The 17,794-nt window shown below is 34.6% G+C and overlaps 1 protein-coding gene across 1 annotated transcript in view; it reads right to left on the minus strand.

Moving 5' to 3' along the window:
- The window catches only part of THOC1 (THO complex subunit 1), a 53,489-nt gene that overhangs the window by 24,768 nt on the left and 10,927 nt on the right, over window positions 1-17,794 (minus strand). The window contains exons 8-11 of the mRNA XM_028095954.2: window positions 14,019-14,101; window positions 11,544-11,617; window positions 6,310-6,418; window positions 4,140-4,271 (exon numbers count right to left, since the gene is read on the minus strand). Coding sequence (XP_027951755.1) covers window positions 4,140-4,271; window positions 6,310-6,418; window positions 11,544-11,617; window positions 14,019-14,101 — 398 coding nt within the window. The remainder of the gene's footprint in view (window positions 1-4,139; window positions 4,272-6,309; window positions 6,419-11,543; window positions 11,618-14,018; window positions 14,102-17,794) is intronic.

Genomic DNA, 17,794 nt, shown 5'->3' on the forward strand with positions numbered 1-17,794 from the left:
ACCAGAATACATTCTTTTAACTATCATGTTAATATCATGGTACTTAAATATTTTAAAATGTTTCTGCTTTTACATGCTACATAGTGCTGAAGGAGGAATCTCTATAATACCAGTGTCTTTCATGTGGGTATGATAAATTGGACAATTAGAGGTGAAATTCTCCCTTAAATATTTCTGAGTATGACTCTGGACTAATCTTAAGGAACAGGTACTTCTCCACCAAAAAAACCGAAAAGAAACAAAAAACCCCAAAGTCCTCAGCACTACATTTAGTGACTGCTATTGTTGAATTATTTTACTATGCTAACAAGAAAACTGTGTTGTTAGAACTTAGTGTTTGCAATCATACCCAAGGCAGCATAAAAAAGTGGCCCTTGAAAATTACAATACCACTTGTTTCTAGAGGAAATATCCCTCTTTGAGAAAGAAGGTATGATAACTTACAAAGACACCTACTTTATTTGTAGAACCCGTGCCTACCTGTGGTTACCATATAACTGGCCTGTCTAGGACTATAAAGGTTGTATCATCCTTTCCATGCACTGATCCTGATTCTCCCTCCCTAAGGAAAAGCATGATTACATTCATGTAAGTGAAACACAATGCTTCTGGGTAATAACATTCCCAATAGATGTGTGAGTATATCAAATGGATTTAAAACATCATGTAAAGTATTATAGAGATGTGGAAGGCTTCTTTTAGTGGAACAGTAAAACTTATAAATAAAATGGTGCCTACTTTTCATTAAAAGTACAGGTAATGCACTACACATATTTTCACTTGGATACTGAGTAGTAAACACTGGAAATACACTGTAAAAATATGAAGAATGTGCAAGAAGGGTTCTTACACAGATCTAAATTTAAGATAAAATTGTTGCTTGAGAGGCAGTAAAGAAGAAAACTGAAAACACAAAACATTACATGCTTCACATTCTATTTCTTACAATTCTCTGTGCCTTTTCTCTTTTCCATATTATGAAGTATGAATCTTCTCAATAAGTAATAGAACTCCAGGGCTTACCCTGGAAAGCTCATGCTCTCCTAACTGCTAGTCAAAGAAAGCTCCAGAGTTAATAAAGAAACTACTCAGAGAGCCAGTTCTGAGACAAAGTGGTCAATGGAAACCAGTACAAAGGCACAGATTTTATACTCCAATGTGGAGATTTCTCTCAGTGTGTATTCTTATTGTTTTCTATTATTAAAATAAAATGTCCTTGGAAATGTTATTTATACAAAGAACTTTAACAACATCCAGTTTTAAAGCAGCTGTCATGTCCTGAAAAATGTTACCTGTAACTCCTAAAAGTATACAGAACTTTCACTGGTTTTATTTTGGAAGTTTTTTGCCCCAGTATTATTTAAATAGACATCTAAGCTTTCTGAAGTGTGTCTTTAGGAAGGTTCTTTGTTAAAGCTAGAAGAACTTTGGGATTTTCTTCCCCTCTTCTAAATAGGGTAAAACAAAAATTTTGATTTTTTTTAAAGATTTTATTTATTTATTCATGAGAGACAGAGGGAGAGAGAGAGAGGGGGAGAGAGAGTGAGAGAGAAAGAGAAGCAGAGGGAGAAGCAGGCTCCCAAGGAGCAGGGAGCCTGATGCGGGACTCGATCCCAGGACCCTGGGATCATGACCTGAGCCGAAGGCAGACGCTTAACCATCGGAGCCACCCAGGCGCCCAAAATTTTGATTTCTTTATTCAACCAAAGAGTTTTTATGTTTCAATTAATAAATATGGTCAGATTTTAAAAAATCCATTCTGATAATCTGTTTTAAATCTGTTTACACTTGCTATTATTGCTATATTTGGACTTATTTCTGCCTTTCTGTTTTTTTTTTCCCCTCCCTTCCTGCTATCACTTGGGTTTACAAAATAGTCTGTATTCCTTCCTGTGCCCCTTTTAGCTCTTTGCTGTTTAAGAGCTACAGGTTGTTTTCTTTTGGTGGTACTCTTTTACTATATATGATGAAGTCTAAAGTCATTTAGTATTTTTTTCCTCTGCCAGAAGATTATAAAGATTGAAGTATATGCTTAAATTGCTCATTAAACATCTGTTTTTCCTTCCCATGTTATTATTGTCATCTAGTTTAAATTCCACAATAGGAATTTTTAAAAATCAGTTTTTATGACATTTTTATTTTTAATCAATAAATTTACTGTTTTTCAATTTTTGTGGTCACCACTGCTTTCTGCATCCCACTCCTTTCTAAAGGTTCAATTTCCTTCTTCCTGGAGAACATCCTTTAGTTTAGTAGTTTTTAAGAGGGTCTTGAGTGGTATGTTTTTCTGGTCAATGAAAATGTATATTTTGTCCATTGTCTTGAATGCATTTAGCTGGGTATGAAATTCTAGATTGATAGTCCTGTCCTCCCCCCTTAGTACTATAATTCTTCACTGTCTTCTGTCCTTTCTAGTATATTTGTCTTTTTTTCCCCCTTTGGTGGTTTTTAAAGTTTTCTCTTTATCCCTGGAGTTATAGCATGATGTACTGAAGTATGAATTTAATTTTCATTCTCCTGCTGGTAGTTGTAGGATATTTTTAATCTGAGAACTTGGTATTACCTTTAATTCTTTTCAATATAGTTTTCCCACCATTCCCTCTATTTTGTTCTTTAAAAATCCTATTGGATATTTGCTGGAATTTCACAATCGACCATGCATTGCTTTTAACTGCTCCTTCAAGTTAACAAAGAAACCCCACCCCCACTCCCTGTTTCTGCATGTTCTAGGTGAACTTCTTATCATTATCTTCTGGTCACTAGTTCTCTTTTCATCTATGTCCAATCTGTAGTTTAATTCTGTGTATTCTGCTTTGGTTTTGATGATCACATTTTTCATATCTAAGTCTCTCAATTAGTTGTCATATTCAACCATTCTATTTCATTTCTGCCTGTTTCAGCTTCACAATTTATTCATTCTCAGTGGATGTTATATCATCAATTATCTCTTTGATAATCTAAAATATGTATTTTAAAGTTTTTAAAGTCATGGTCAAGCCATCTATCTGGAATAAATATATGTATATCCCAATAGTTGATTTGGTTGGTGATCTTTCCTAGTATTGGATTTATGAATTTTGGAATTGCAATGTATCAATGAGAGCCTTTTGCTTTGTTTACTTCTCCTTCTTTCTCCCAGTATACATCCTTTCTTGTCAGTAGTTTTGCATTTGCTTCTACCAGAGCCCCTGGAGTCAAGTTTGGAAAAAGTCTTGTGATGAATTTCTGAAGCCAACTATTTCATTGGTATATTGTGTATATCATATATCCGGTCCAGAGCAAGCCGACACAAAGCATGACACAAAGCGTGACACAAAGCTGTGTCTTTGTTATCCCGTGACCCACAGCTTCCTATGAATCCACAGCCCTGGGCAGAAGATTGGTAACATTTTTTCTTAGCTTCTTTTCAAAAGTGGGTAAAGTTCCACCCCAGTTCCCGGCTTCAAGCAATGAATCTGGCTCTGGTCCCTGGTCCCACATGAAACACACCTGGTGTCTATCACCTTGTAGCCAAACTCTTGGGTGCCACCACCTGCTCGGGATGAGGCCAGCAGGCCTGAGACTTCAGTTTCACTCACTACTTGGTGTTTCTAGTCCATTAAGGTATTTTTCTTGTTTCTGGAGGGCCAGCTTTGTCTTTTGGTTTTCTCCTTTTATATTTTACTTGTCATCTCTATGTGTTTGGAGCAAAGGGAGTAAGTCAAAACGTACACTTAATGTGCCATCTTGACTGGAAAATTTACATAATCCCTTAGCATTGTATCTGAACAAAATTTACTGATTAAACTGTATAAATAAAATTATCAGGGAACGTTTAAACCCCTATTTGTACCTAAATGACAAACTAATTACAAAATACTGTTTTCATAAATGCAAATTAAATCCTAACTTGAGGTTCAAAATATATACACCTAAAAACAATTAAACTGCAAAATAAGCCTACAAAACAGACAATGCAGAACTTCTTTCACCTCTGGAATCAAATCAGTCTTACTTGTGCAAGGAATTCACAGGACTCTCAAACTAATACTTATCAGCTTTAACCAAAAATACACATTTCTATGAAACTTAAAAATATCAGTTAAATAGAAAAAAAAGACCACTATTTATTATGCTTAGTAAAAAAGAAAAATTTATACCTTTTCACTTGTTAAAAATTTTGCAAAATATACATGTTCTCCTCCTGTTTTTAATTCTTCCATCTTTTTCCTGGAGGCCTGAGTATCATCTAATTTATAACTCTTAAAAACAGCTAGAACTTCTTCAGAATACTGCAAAGTAAAAATACCAATTAGTTTTATTTGGCATTGTTGCCCAATAATTTTTTTAGTGCCTTTCTATATCAAAATACCTAGAATTTACTTGTAGTTAACCATGTATGCACACTGTAAAGCACATTAAACAAGAAAAAACTATGATGGCAAAATGGGATTAAAATTACTTGGTATGAAGAGTTCATGGTATTGTCAAAGTAGGAATAAACTCTCTACTCCTGAAGAAAGGTAATTTCTTATGCAGTTTGTGTAAACGGCAAACAGAGAAAGTGATGCTTCGAAAGTACACAGAAATTTGCCAGTGAAATTAGATGTTTAACCAGCTATGGAAAATGCTCAAGCATTTCTTGTGCTAAACGCTGTGACCAAATAAAACAATGATGTCAAATCCTAACCAGTTGGGGAACAATTCCGGATGATTTCTCACTTATCACTTAATCTGAACACATACCATGCTACTTTTAAGAGCTACCTATTTACCTTGGATTTTGACTACAACCAAAAAGGACAACTGATATTTAAGTAGCCAAGTAAAAGAAATATAGAGAATTCTTATAAAACAAGGACTACCCAGTTTTTTTTTCCTGATAGTATGTTAGACTTTTTTTTTTTAAGATTTTATTTTTAAGTAATCTCCACACCCCAAGTGGGACTTGCACTTACAATCCTGAGATCAAGAGTAGCATGCTTTACTGACTGAGCCTGCAAGGTGCCCATAAGCTTGTTAACCTTAAAAATAAAACTACCATGGGCACCTGGGTGATAAAGTCTTAAGCCTCTGGCTCTTGGTTTCAGCTCAGGTCATGATCTCAAGGTCCTGATATGGAATCCCACCTCAGGCTCTGTGCTCAGGGTGGAGTCTGCTTGAGATTCTTCTTCTCCCTCTGCCTCGCCTACTTGTGTTCCCCCTCTCTCTAAAATAAATCTCTTAAAATAAAATTAAACCGCCAGTTATTTCACCAGCAAAAAAAATGGGTTTATTTGGTAAGAGCTAAGAATTGTAATCTGGGACAAGCAAGCTGCAGGTCTGGGAAAACAAGGACGAATGCTCTTTTATAGAGGAAAGAAGGAGTCAGGAGGGGCTGTTATAAACTAAAAGTCCATTGGAGTAAACTGGGAGTTCCAAGTATAGTGGCTTCTCATTGGCTGAGCTGTGACTGCCTCTCATCGGCTGGGCTGTTGCTGGGAGAGGAAGAACTCTTCCTTTCTTCTGTTGGGATAGTAAAGTACTTTGACTGGCAAGGTCCATCTCTTCCAGCTGGCTCTGTAAATGACAACTAGTGCTGAACGTGAGAGTCTCCCTGCTGGCTTCCTGAGTCCATTTTATTTTATTTTATTTTTTAAAGATTTTATTTATTTATCTGACAGAGAGAGAGACAGCGAGAGAGGGAACACAAGCAGGGAGAGTGGGAGAGGGAGAAGCAGGCTTCTCGCTGAGCAGGGAGCCAGATGCAGGACTCGATCCCAGGACCCTGGGATCATGACCTGAGCTGAAGGCAGCCGCTTAACAACTGAGCCACCCAGGCTCCCCATTCCTGATTCCATTTTAAATGAGGTTTCCTTCTATTAATTTTCATAGGCTATATGGCTCATATGGTCTCAGTTACACGGCTCAAGTCTGCCATTACAGCACACAAAGAGCTACAAGTATCAGCATGGCTGTGTACCAATATAACTGTCTACGAAAACAGGCAAAGCCTGGATTTGGCCCAGAGCCATTAGTTTGCAACCCTTGTTCTAACAGGATACTTGAAATAATTTTGTGCAAAGACAATATATTTGACAAAAATTCATCAATTCATGTTGACAATACTATGTAGAAACAAACAAAAAAACCCAAGGCTGTAATTATGAACTTTTAAATCCCTAAATCATTTATAAACTACTCCACAAAATCAGTGGTTGAAATTATGAAATAGGAATAAAAATGTACGAGGTAAAATTAATAAAAAGTATGCTGGATAAGAGTCAAGTTTTGCCTCTGCCATTAACTGTAAAATATTGGGTTTTGGGTAGTCTATGATTGGCAACTCACCTTAAGAAAAGTTTTCCATGAAATCTTCTCATAGCATTGCACAGGGTTCCTGAAGTAATCCTGAAGTGACCAGAATTTTCGATACAGGTTGTAATCAATTGGAATGGAGCTAATAAAATAAATGTTATGTTAAATAAATCACTTAAGTTCTTTTAGAAATATCTAAGTGTTCCTAACTTTTCTTAGGTCATACACCCCTTTAAGAAGCTGACGAAAGCTACAGCTCCTTTCCCCAGAGAAGTGCATATTCATACAAACTTTTATAAACAATTTCAGGGGATTCATAGACCCTAACAAGGCCCACTTTATCTATAGTGGTAGAACCCCTGAATTGTGGCCCAATACATGATTATTCAGAATTAAAGACTGTTTCTCAACCTCTCTTGCAGCTAGGTGTGGCCCTGTGGTTCAATTCTGGCTAGTTGGGAGTAGAAGTCATATATGCAAATTTTGGGCCATGTTTTACCATTTTCCTTTTTCCCTTTCTGCTGGCCAGAATGCAGATATGATGATGAGCCACATGGACTATAGAAAGAAAAAGCAAACACTAAGAGATGGTGGGACAAGAAGTTAGGAGGAACATAGGTCCCTAGACAATCTCCCAGCTCTGAACTGCCTGTCTCCAGACTTTTCCATAAAAAAGAAATCAACTTCCACATTGTTTAAGGTAATGTCACCTGGAACCTATGCTAAAAGCCACAGCATGACACAAATATGTAAAATACATATCAACTCAGTATTATAAAAATAAGCCTTTTCTTTAGTGTCTTTATTACAGCATTACTAATTCAACTTGCATTTTCACTGTTACAAATCTGCAGTGTCAATACGTTCTTTTAATTTTTAAATTTACCAAAATTATATTATGTTTTAATTTTAAAAGTTAAACATTTCAAACTTTTTTACCCAAAAGATTTTTGTTTTTAACAAAATCTTCTATATCATTCAAAACAGCCATTATCAAAAATGCTTTAGGTATTGACTACTTCATATCTTCAAATATCCACAAAAATTTTCAACATCACCTCTGTAAAATTATTTTTATTTGTAAACACAATTGTGTACTACCTTCTATTCTTTCTAAATAAACCTTAATAAACTGAATCTATGGATTACAGTTGGCATTTTTTTCTAAACATCACAGCCATACAAGTGTCCCAAGAAGACTGTAATTTCATGTGGGAAACAGGAAGGGGGTTTAATGGTCACTATGATATTAAGAGTCTTACCTTCTCTATTCTGGTCAATAATAGGAAGTAAGTAATCTTCCACTCTTCATCTTTGAGATGGATATATTTTAAATTACTTTAATGACTAGGGAGTATTGGGGGCCATATCATAATGCATTTTAAAGGATTATAGTAAAGTAAAATGAGTATAATTTCTGTCATGTACTTTTTAAGTTTTTTTGGGGGGAGGGTAATGTTTAAAACTCTGAAAAATGCCTTACTTTATATAAAGGAAGGTTAGAGTAGAAAATAAATTAAAAAATAATTTGCTAGTGTAAAAATCAGTTTTCTACAAAAATGTCTGAAAAGGCATTAGTTAAGAATGACAAAGGGAAAAGTAGTTTAGTATAACATGGAAGCACATGTGATGAACATTCTCACCATATGTGACTCTAATTCACATACGGTTAAGATTACAAACTACAAGTTGGTATCATAAAATACCTGTTTAAAGAATTTTATTAAATTTATATTAACTGCCATATCAATTTAAAAAAAACCACATACATCCAAACACATAGTAACAGATCACTTATCTTACATTCACACTTCTGACATCTGTTAACTGTTTGGAACAAAGCTATGAACTTGACAATAATTGAAAAAGCCCTTGGTCTGCAAGGAAATAGCAATCACAGAGTGCATGCACTTTATTTTACAAGAGAGGCTTGAAATTATGCTTAGGTACTTACCCAGATTACAGTCACTTTGAATTATGTATAAAGGTAAATAATTAAGCAAGCTAGCTAATTTTGATAAAAGAACGCTAACTTTGCTAGAGCAATTACTAGCATCTGAAACATGTGGATCTTGCTTCAAATCAATAATGAAGAATACTGACAACTTTTAAATGACCAAAACCCAGCTCCTGCCAAAAGTTTTATCAAGAACCAGCAGTATTTGAAAGAATCTAATGGGCATGTTAACTTTCACTCTTTCTACACTTTTCCTAGTAACAACTCTGAAAACAGGAAAACAATGATCTGGACTTCAACTGACATAAACTATTTTCTGTAACTGAAGCAATTTCATTGATTTATAACAATAAGATTATAAGTCTGGGTTTTCTACAGATCAAGTTAAAAAAAAAAAAAAGCCACACACACCAAAAAACCAAAGCCACAAAAGGAACATTTTCCAAAATGTGCAAGTAAATTGGAAAAAGAAAAAGCTACATATAAAATGATTTACACCCAAGAAATAATACTGTAACTGATATATGTGTAGTTCTACACTTAATGTTTTTGAAACAAAACTGCTTTTGAAGATTTTATATAGTTTTATACATATATAGTTATATGCACACACACACAAACACACAGTGTTACTCAGTTACCACATATAAGAATATAATAAACACCTCCTGAAATGCAGTATAAGGAAAGTTTGCCTGTTAAGAAATGGGACACTACCTCTAATCAGAGAATGAGAATTAAGTAACCAGTATATGTTCCATTACTGTCTCAGTTGCCAGAAAACTCACATCTTAATTTAATGCTTGATACTAACAATAATCTAAGGTGTTAATTATCATCTCCTACTTGTAAAAGCTTCTGATCTCCTTTTATTTTTAGTTGGCCTAGTATTTATTTGAGGTGCTTCACAGAAGAAATTTTAAAGTAGTATTAATATATGACTACTAGGAAACTTTTACAGTTGAGGCACTAACATTTAAAAAAAATCCTGTCCTCTGAAAGTTCCAATCCATGCTGTGCCTCCATGGCTTTTCCTTCACGTCTAAACATCTTGAAAGAGTTGTCCACATTCAATGTCACCACTTCTTTACCCTCCTTTAATGTTCTGACCCACTGCAATTTGCCTTCTAACTTCACCTTTCCACAGATACATCTGGATTCTGTATTTATCCACACAAATCAAATGTGATTACTTATTATATATGCAAACCATAACAAATTAAGATGAGGTTACTGTCTAAAAATAGAATGTTTTGTAACTATTTTAACCAAGATGTTCTGCAACTTGACATATTTTTTTTAAATGTTGAATTAGTGATTTTATAGAACATTACATTGGAATTTTTTTTTTTTAATACAAAATTTTTTACTGGTGTAGTTGAGCCAAATCTGAAATGGGCTTCCTACTGTAGATACATGGGTAATGTGCTCTTCGTAAATTACAGTGCCTAAGACAATCTGGTGATACAGTTGGTCACAAAGTAATTTCCCAATCTCTTCCTCCATTCAAAAAATAAGTGAGGGGATTAAAAAGTAAAACTTGCAGTTTTAAAATAAGTCACTCAAATGTACAGTATAGCATAGGGAATACTGTCAAAAATACAATATTGTAATCGTATGATTGACAGACGGTAGCTAGACTTATCCTGGTGATCACTTCCTAATGTGTATAACGTTGAATCACTATGTTGTACACCTGAAACTAATGTAATATTGTATGTCAACTTCATTTCAGAACAAAAAAAAAAGAGAAAATATAATGATTGTGACAGACTGAGAGGAAGCTGAGTGCTGAATCCTGTTTAAGTGATTTTTCTGCATAGCTTATAAACAATTTTATATATTATATATATAATGGAACTACACATATATATATAAGCTATATAAACATAGCTTATAAACAATTATAAACTAGCTTATAAACAATTAATGGGGCTGACATATCTATAAAGGCTTCAGCAGAGTCTAACTACACAAAACTGCACTGGGCAGTTTGTCTTTGGGGGCTTTTTTTGTATTTCAGGTGACCTGTTATGTTGGAGCCTACTACCTTGGTCCTTTATGTTGCTCAGGCCAGACCCCAAAAGTATATTCTATCCATAAAGTACATGAACAAATAGGTCTTAAAAAAAAAACAAACAAACCCAAAACACAGATCTATAGCTAGTAATAATAGCTACTGAATAAACACTGTTCTAGCGCTTTCCATATATCACTATATGTAACATTAACAACTATGGTAACAATAAGGATAACTACATTGTACCTTAACAGACCATGTCCAAGCAGCATCTCATTTAATAATCTCAACAAGCAGGTAGGTGGCATTACTACATTTTAAAGACACTGAAACTGAGTTGCAGGGAAGTTAGGTAACTTGCTTAAGGTTACACGACTAGGACTGGAATTCAGCCTGGAGCCACACTACTCTCGATGCTTCTTTGGAGATATGTGTTTGATCTGAAATCTGGGATGCCAGGAATATGTCTCCCTGTGCAGATACTGGAAACGCTTCTTTTTCTTTTTTTTTTTTAAGATTTTATTTATTTATTTGACAGGGAGAGAGACAGAGAGAGAGGGCACACAAACAGGGGTAGTGAGAGAGGGAGAAGCAGGCTTCCCGCTGAGGGAGAGCCCGATGTGGGGCTTGATCCCAGGACTCTGGGATCATGACCTGAACCGAAGGCAGATGCTCAACCCATCTGAGCCACCCAGGCACCCCTGGAAACTGTTCTTGATCCTCCAGAAATTCAACTGCAACTGATGATATAACTTTTGTCACCTCAGACACCTGGAAGTGAAAATTTTCCTTCATATCTCCCTTTTTCTCTTCCTCATTGCTTCTAATCAGCATTAGGAAGAGATTATTTGGAAAGAAAGCACAGAGTTAGCAGATGAGATAGGAAACAGGAGATGGGAGTGGGAAGGGGAGAAGATGGAAAGGTTACTTATTCCTCCTACTTCCTTAAAAACTCAGCTCATTATCCACAGGCACTGGGTCCACAAAGTTAAATGCAAGGAAAAAGGGGAGGAGTGCCCCGGTTGCCTATGGCTGGCTTTCCAAATGTTAGGAATATGCATAAAGTAGGCCATGTAAATAATGAACTGTCTGCACGTAATTTAGAAACCAACTAACAGAGCCTATTAGTGATTTAGGATTTATAATTTTAAGTAATATACATAAAAAATACAAATAAAAGAAATCTTTAAGCATAATTTCCTTCCTTTGTGTATATGCTGACACTAGTAGTTGATAAGTCATTAAGGTACTAGTTTTGTAAATCACGAACTCTGAACTTCTAAAACTCACCAAGTTGTTGGAGCTTCATCATCTCCCATTTCACCTTCTTCTACGTCCATTCCTTCTTCTCTATCCTCAGTGTGCTAAATTTAAAAAAATGTAGTGTGTTACAAAGCAGTTGTCAGGCAGAAGACACGCTGGAATAATATCATTCACACATAACTGACAAACACTGTTAGAGAAATCTAGTTGCACTTCTGTCTAGACTTACAGTTAATCTTTAAGGCAATGGCAATTCTATGTGACAAGATCTGAGAACTCAAGAGCAACATGACAATGATATAAGATAGTCATGAAGATATAGTAGAAAGTTTTAACTCAGTATTTCTCCAAACATGTTCTGTAGATTCTCTATGGGAATAAAGGGTCTACAGCAAAATAAATTTTAGAAATATATTACAATGAACTTTTAGAGAACCGAGATTATTATATTAAGAACTCTAAGAATTGCAGTAAATGACTCGAAGTATACTTAAGTAGTTTTGTCCCCAACTTTAATTTGACCGTAGAAATTCTCCCCAACCCAACAGAGAACTCTTATTATTGGGGAACACTTTAGGATTTGCTGAGTGTCCAGCTCTATAGTGAGAAATTAAAAATAACAAGTTTACATGAAATAGTCTAAGAAGTACCAAAAGATATGTACCGGTGAAAGACAAAATTTTTAAAAACCTTAAGTCAACATCATTTCCAAATTGATAATAATTACATTTAAAGGAACAAATTACATAAGATAATCTAATTTACAGTGAGATATTAGTTATATCTAATTGATAATTTTTAAAACTTCATAACTTGTTCCTAAATGAAGAACAAGTGTTGAATGTCCAAAAATTTGCCAACTCTGGACTGTCTTCTGGATATACCATAAATAATCTTTAAAAATAAAGTTGATTATACCTGATGTTCTTCTAAAAAATCAGTGGGCAAATATGGATTATTTAACAAATGGTTCTGAGATAACTGGCTCACTATTTGGAAAAAATAAAATTATAACTCAATCTATTCCATATACCAACATTCATACTGGATTAAAGATTTAAAAGAAAAAATAAACCATAAAAGCATCAAAAGAAAACAAAAGGGCTTATATATTCTTCTGGAGTGGAAGCCTTTAGCATGACACAAGACCAGAAACAACTAAACAAAAGACCAACAAACATTAATATTATATCCAAATTTAAAAGTTCTATACAGCAAAGACGCCATAAATAAAGTTGTAAGAAAAACTATAAACCGAGAAAAAAAAATCAACAAAAAGGTAGGCAATGAATTAATAATATTCAGTATGAGCTTCTATACATCAGTAAGAAAAAGACATTTCAAAAGTAAAATGGGCAAATGGCTTGAATAGGTAATTCTCTTCCTCATTGCTTCTAACTGGCAGAGAAGAAAAGTAAATTCCAATAAACATATAGTAGGTCCCTCAACTTCACTAATAACCAAGGATGTAAGTCAAAACAAAGATTTACTTTTCAAGTATCTATCAATTAAGCAAAAATTTTTAAAAATTGGTAATTCCCAGGGTTGGTGTGATGCTGTGGGAAAATGGGCAGGCATTCTCCCAGTGCCACTGGTGATGATATAAATGAGTACAACCTTTCTGAGAAGTAACTGGTCAACAGCTATCAAAATCTGATATATGCATACATTTTGACACAATTTCATTTATTGGAATTTATCCTAAGGAAACACCTGCATAATTTATTTTTTATTTTTATTTTTTTTAAAGATTTTATTTATTTATTCACGAGAGACAAAGAGAGAGAGAAAGAGAGAGAGAGAGAGAGAGAGAGAGAGAGAGAGAGAGAGAGAGAGGAAAGCAGAGGGAGAAGCAGGCTCCCAAGGAGCAGGGAGCCCGATGCGGGACTCGATCTCAGGACCCTGGGATCATGACCTGAGCCGAAGGCAGGCTTAACCACCTGAGCCACCCAGGTGCCCCAAACATCTGCATAATTTAGCAATGATATATACAGTACTATTCATTGTAATGCTGTTAACAATTTTTCACTATTAGAAATTACCTAAATGCCCATTGACAGGATTATGATAAATATCCACTTAGAAGACTTAACATGAACCATTAAAACACTAAGATCTAAATGTACTGATGCAGAAATGCATCCATTTCATACTGTTAAAAGAAGAAAGTGAATTTCAGAATATGTATTGTATGACCTCATTTTTGGAATAAACTACACACACACAGTAAGTCCTGTAAAGACAGACAGACCATGCTAAGAGTGGTTATCTTTGGGGCCTTAGATTACGGGGTAGTTGTACTTTCTATTTTAAATATTTCTATTTTGTGTGCATTTTCTACACAGAATACACATTATTTCTTTAAGTTAGAAATAAAGGTTTTTAAGTTTTTCAGTGACTTAGAAGACCCATTCACAGGAGTTATCTTAGTAATACACTTATAAATATGATTAGATATTTATAAGTTTTTGTTTATAAGGTTGGATTTCTTATCAGCCTCACCTTCTGACCCAGGGTGCTTTCTTGCTCATTGGTATTGAAAACAGTGACATTTTCCAGATTAAATTGACTCTGCAAGTTAAGACCTATTAAATAGAAGAAAAAAAGATTTTCAAAGCAATTCCACCAAACAACTAAGCTTAAGACTATAACTTTGTTGTCATATAACCAAAACGTATAAAATGATAAATCCATAATTAAACAAAAGATCAAGTCAGAAATACCACCACACTTGATTTTCAAATCCTTTCTAAAAGTCATTCTTTAAGGTGCCTTTAGAGTATCCAGAATTCTACATACATTATAACAAATATAGTTGTCCTTGTTATTAATGGTCTAGAAAAATTTCAGAGTGCAATACATAGTAATTTATAATTTCGCTGAAGCACAAATAAAAATTGTATTAATCAATATTCATATGCTGTATATACATATAATCAATACCGTGTATGTTGTATAACATATACAGTAAATATACTTTAGCTAATGAGAGCTTTCTCACTGTCAAAGAAAAAACTTATAAACGAGCAGGAATAGGGGCGCCTGGGTGGCTCAGTTGGTTAAACCGCTGCCTTTAGCTCAGGCCATGATTCCAGGGTCCTGGGATCGAGCCCCACATCGGGCTCCCTGCTCATGCAGGAAGCCCGCTTCTCCCTCTGCCTGCCGCTCCCCCTGCTTGTGCTCTCTCCCTCTCTCTCTCTCTCTGTGTGTGTCAAATAAATAAATAAAATCTTTAAAAAAAAAATAAATAAACGAGCAGGAATACTGGTGCTGGATTAAACTCAGAAGTATCAGTATGAAATCATGGTTCTTGTTGTTGGTCATTTAAAAATACATACATAGGCAGATACAGAAGTAAATATAGATGTATATGCATACATGGGTTAGTATACATATACATATGTTTCCCAGCTCTGTCCAGCAACAGAACCCAGAAGGAGTGATACTCCACTAGTAATGAGCAGATCTGGGGCCCAGATATTGGGGGCTTCTAAATACCATTCTTAAATAAAAGGTATCAGGCTCTCTGGAGAAGTGGGTGATTCTAGGGGTGGGGTAGAGAAAACAAAAGATGAGCCCAGATTCTCTTCTCATACCAGGAAAACATAAAAGAGCTCCCAGTGGGCAAAACTAGAACAATCTGAGCGAGAAACTAAATAATTATACTATGGGACTGTAACCCAGAGAATAAAATATCTACAAATTCACACTGAAACAGATGACTGAATTAATAAGTAAATAAGTGAGAGGAAACAACTTTTGCTTTTGAAGAATCCCAAGTAATACATGTAGAAGGCATAAGAGAAATAGAAAACCACCACCAAGGCAATCTAAAAATTATTGCTATAGGCAAAATTCACTGATGAATGCTAAAATTAGTGGGCAAAGGTCTAAAGAGAAAAAGAGTATTTGCAAAGCCTCAAAGTATTTCCCTTCAAATATTAATTACGAATGTAAAAATAGTAACTTAGCAACAGAAAAATATGGTGATCAAGGATAACACCACCAATAACAAGACATATCAATATCATGTTGAAATGATACACCAAGTAGGGCACAGCACCTCTGTAGTCTTTCCCCAAACCCATACCCTCAATCTAATTATGAGAAAAATCAGACAAACTGAAGGGCATTCTGCAAAATACCTGATCAGTGCTCTTTAAAAGTGTCAAAGTTATGAAAAAAGCAAAGACTGAAACTGGCGAGAGTAAAGCAATGTAGCAACTAAATGCAATGTGGGATCCCTAAACAGAAAAAAGAAAAACATAAAACTAGTAAAATCCAAATAAAGTCTATAGTTAACAGTGCTGTACCACCAATGTTGATTTCTTAGTTTTGGTAACTGCACCGTGATCATGTAAGAGGCTAACATTAGGTGAGGGTTATTCAGATACTCTCGCTATTATCTTTGCAACTCTTCTTTAAGTCTAAAGATATTTCAGAACAAAAAGTTAAAGTGAAAAAACCTATGCTAGATCAAGTCATTAAGCTAGTGAATGAATCTGGTTGCCCGTTTAGCACTGACTACTAAAAGTCTGTCTACTCCCTATTTATTATTCAGTATAGCACACACCATAATTACACCAAAAATTTCAGTCATACTTCACCACATGCTAAATTACATGCTGAACTGGCTTTTTGAAGGTCTGGGGATATACCCTAGTGAATGTCAAGCATCTACAAATGTTTAAAAAAGATAGTATAAGAAAATATCTCAAAATGCCAACCTAGCTTATGTTAGGGTGGTAGGATTAATCATAAACAGCTTTTTTCCTTCATTTTCCAAATTTTCTGAAATAGGTTATATTATTTTTATAATTTAGAAATTAAATGTAAAAATATCATTTATAGCATATAATGTCTAAAGCTACTTTAGCAATGTTATTACTTTTTCAACCAGTCAATAAGAGAAGGAAAAAAATGGTTTCTCTATGTCTCGCCAATTTAGTAATGCTGTACATTGAAAAAGAGGTCTAAAATGTTCTTTAAAAAATGATGAGATCTACAAATAAAGGGGATTAAGAGGACACTTATCTTGATGAACACTGAGTAACAGAATTCCTGAATTATATCATACACTTGAAACTAACAAAACACTGTTAATTATACTTCAATTAAAAAAACAAAAAATAGAAAGAAAAAAAAGCTATAAATAACATACATTTGAAATTTTAGACAACATTCACAAATTCCCAGGGCAAAAAGTTACCAAAACTGTCTCAAGAAAAAATGAAAAGTCTGAATAGTTCCAAATCTGTTGCATAAATCAAATCCATAGCCACAAAACTTTATTGTGGCTGTTTCACTCGTAAATTCTACCAAACATTCAAGAAAGAAATAATAACAATTACTCCAACTCTTCCAGAAAAGAAGAAAAATGTGAAAACTTTCAATTCATTTTATGAAAGTAGTTTAATTTGCTATAAAAATCTAACAAGATCATCATAGGGAAGGAAATTTACAGGCCACTCTCCTTCCTGAACTAAATTCACATATCCTTAAAAAAAAAAATTAACATTCCAAATCCAGCTACATTTTATAAAAAGGCCATATCACAACCACATTTAGATTATACAATGTAAAAAAAAAAGAAAAGGATGAGAGTGGAAGCTGGAGATAACCAGGAAGGACAAAAACAAAAAGGAAAAAAAAAAGGCTGAGAATTGAAACCTTGTTCTTAAGTCTTCTACAACTTCCAGAAAAGAAACTACAAATTAGTAATTAGGAGGGGGCACACTTGTTTCACAAAACACAGTCTTCATTTATCACAGATTTAAATGGCAACTAGGTGTCTGGCATTGTTCTAGGCACAGAGAACAAAGAAGTAAACAACACAAACACACTGAAAATGCCAGATGGTGTTAAACGCTAAGAAGAGATTTGAAATCAGATGGTGATAATGGTGACTGCGGTGGCAGGTTTAGATTAGATGCTCAAAGAGAGGCTCCCTAAGGAAGTAAAATTGAGACTAACAGCAAAAGTCAGTAGTGTGACAAAAAAAGAACAAAAAGGTCTACAGAGGGGAGAGTTAGTGCCAACACCCTTAGGTTCCACTGACCCTGGTATTTTGAAGGCATCAAGGTGAGATGCCAATTCAATGGAGAAAGAATAGTTTTTTCAACAAATGATGCTAGGACAACTGGGTATTAACACACAAAAGAATGAAACTGGACTCCCACCTCACACCATACACAAAAATTAACTCAAAATGGACCACAGAGCTAAATCTCTTATAAGAAAACACAAGAATAAATCTTTGCGACCTTAGATTAGGCAAT

Source organism: Eumetopias jubatus, unplaced genomic scaffold, assembly GCF_037043125.1.
Source record: "Eumetopias jubatus isolate StellerSeaLion01/CBP00866 unplaced genomic scaffold, mEumJub1_p1.0 scaffold_16, whole genome shotgun sequence".
Taxonomy (NCBI): Eukaryota; Metazoa; Chordata; class Mammalia; order Carnivora; family Otariidae; genus Eumetopias; species Eumetopias jubatus.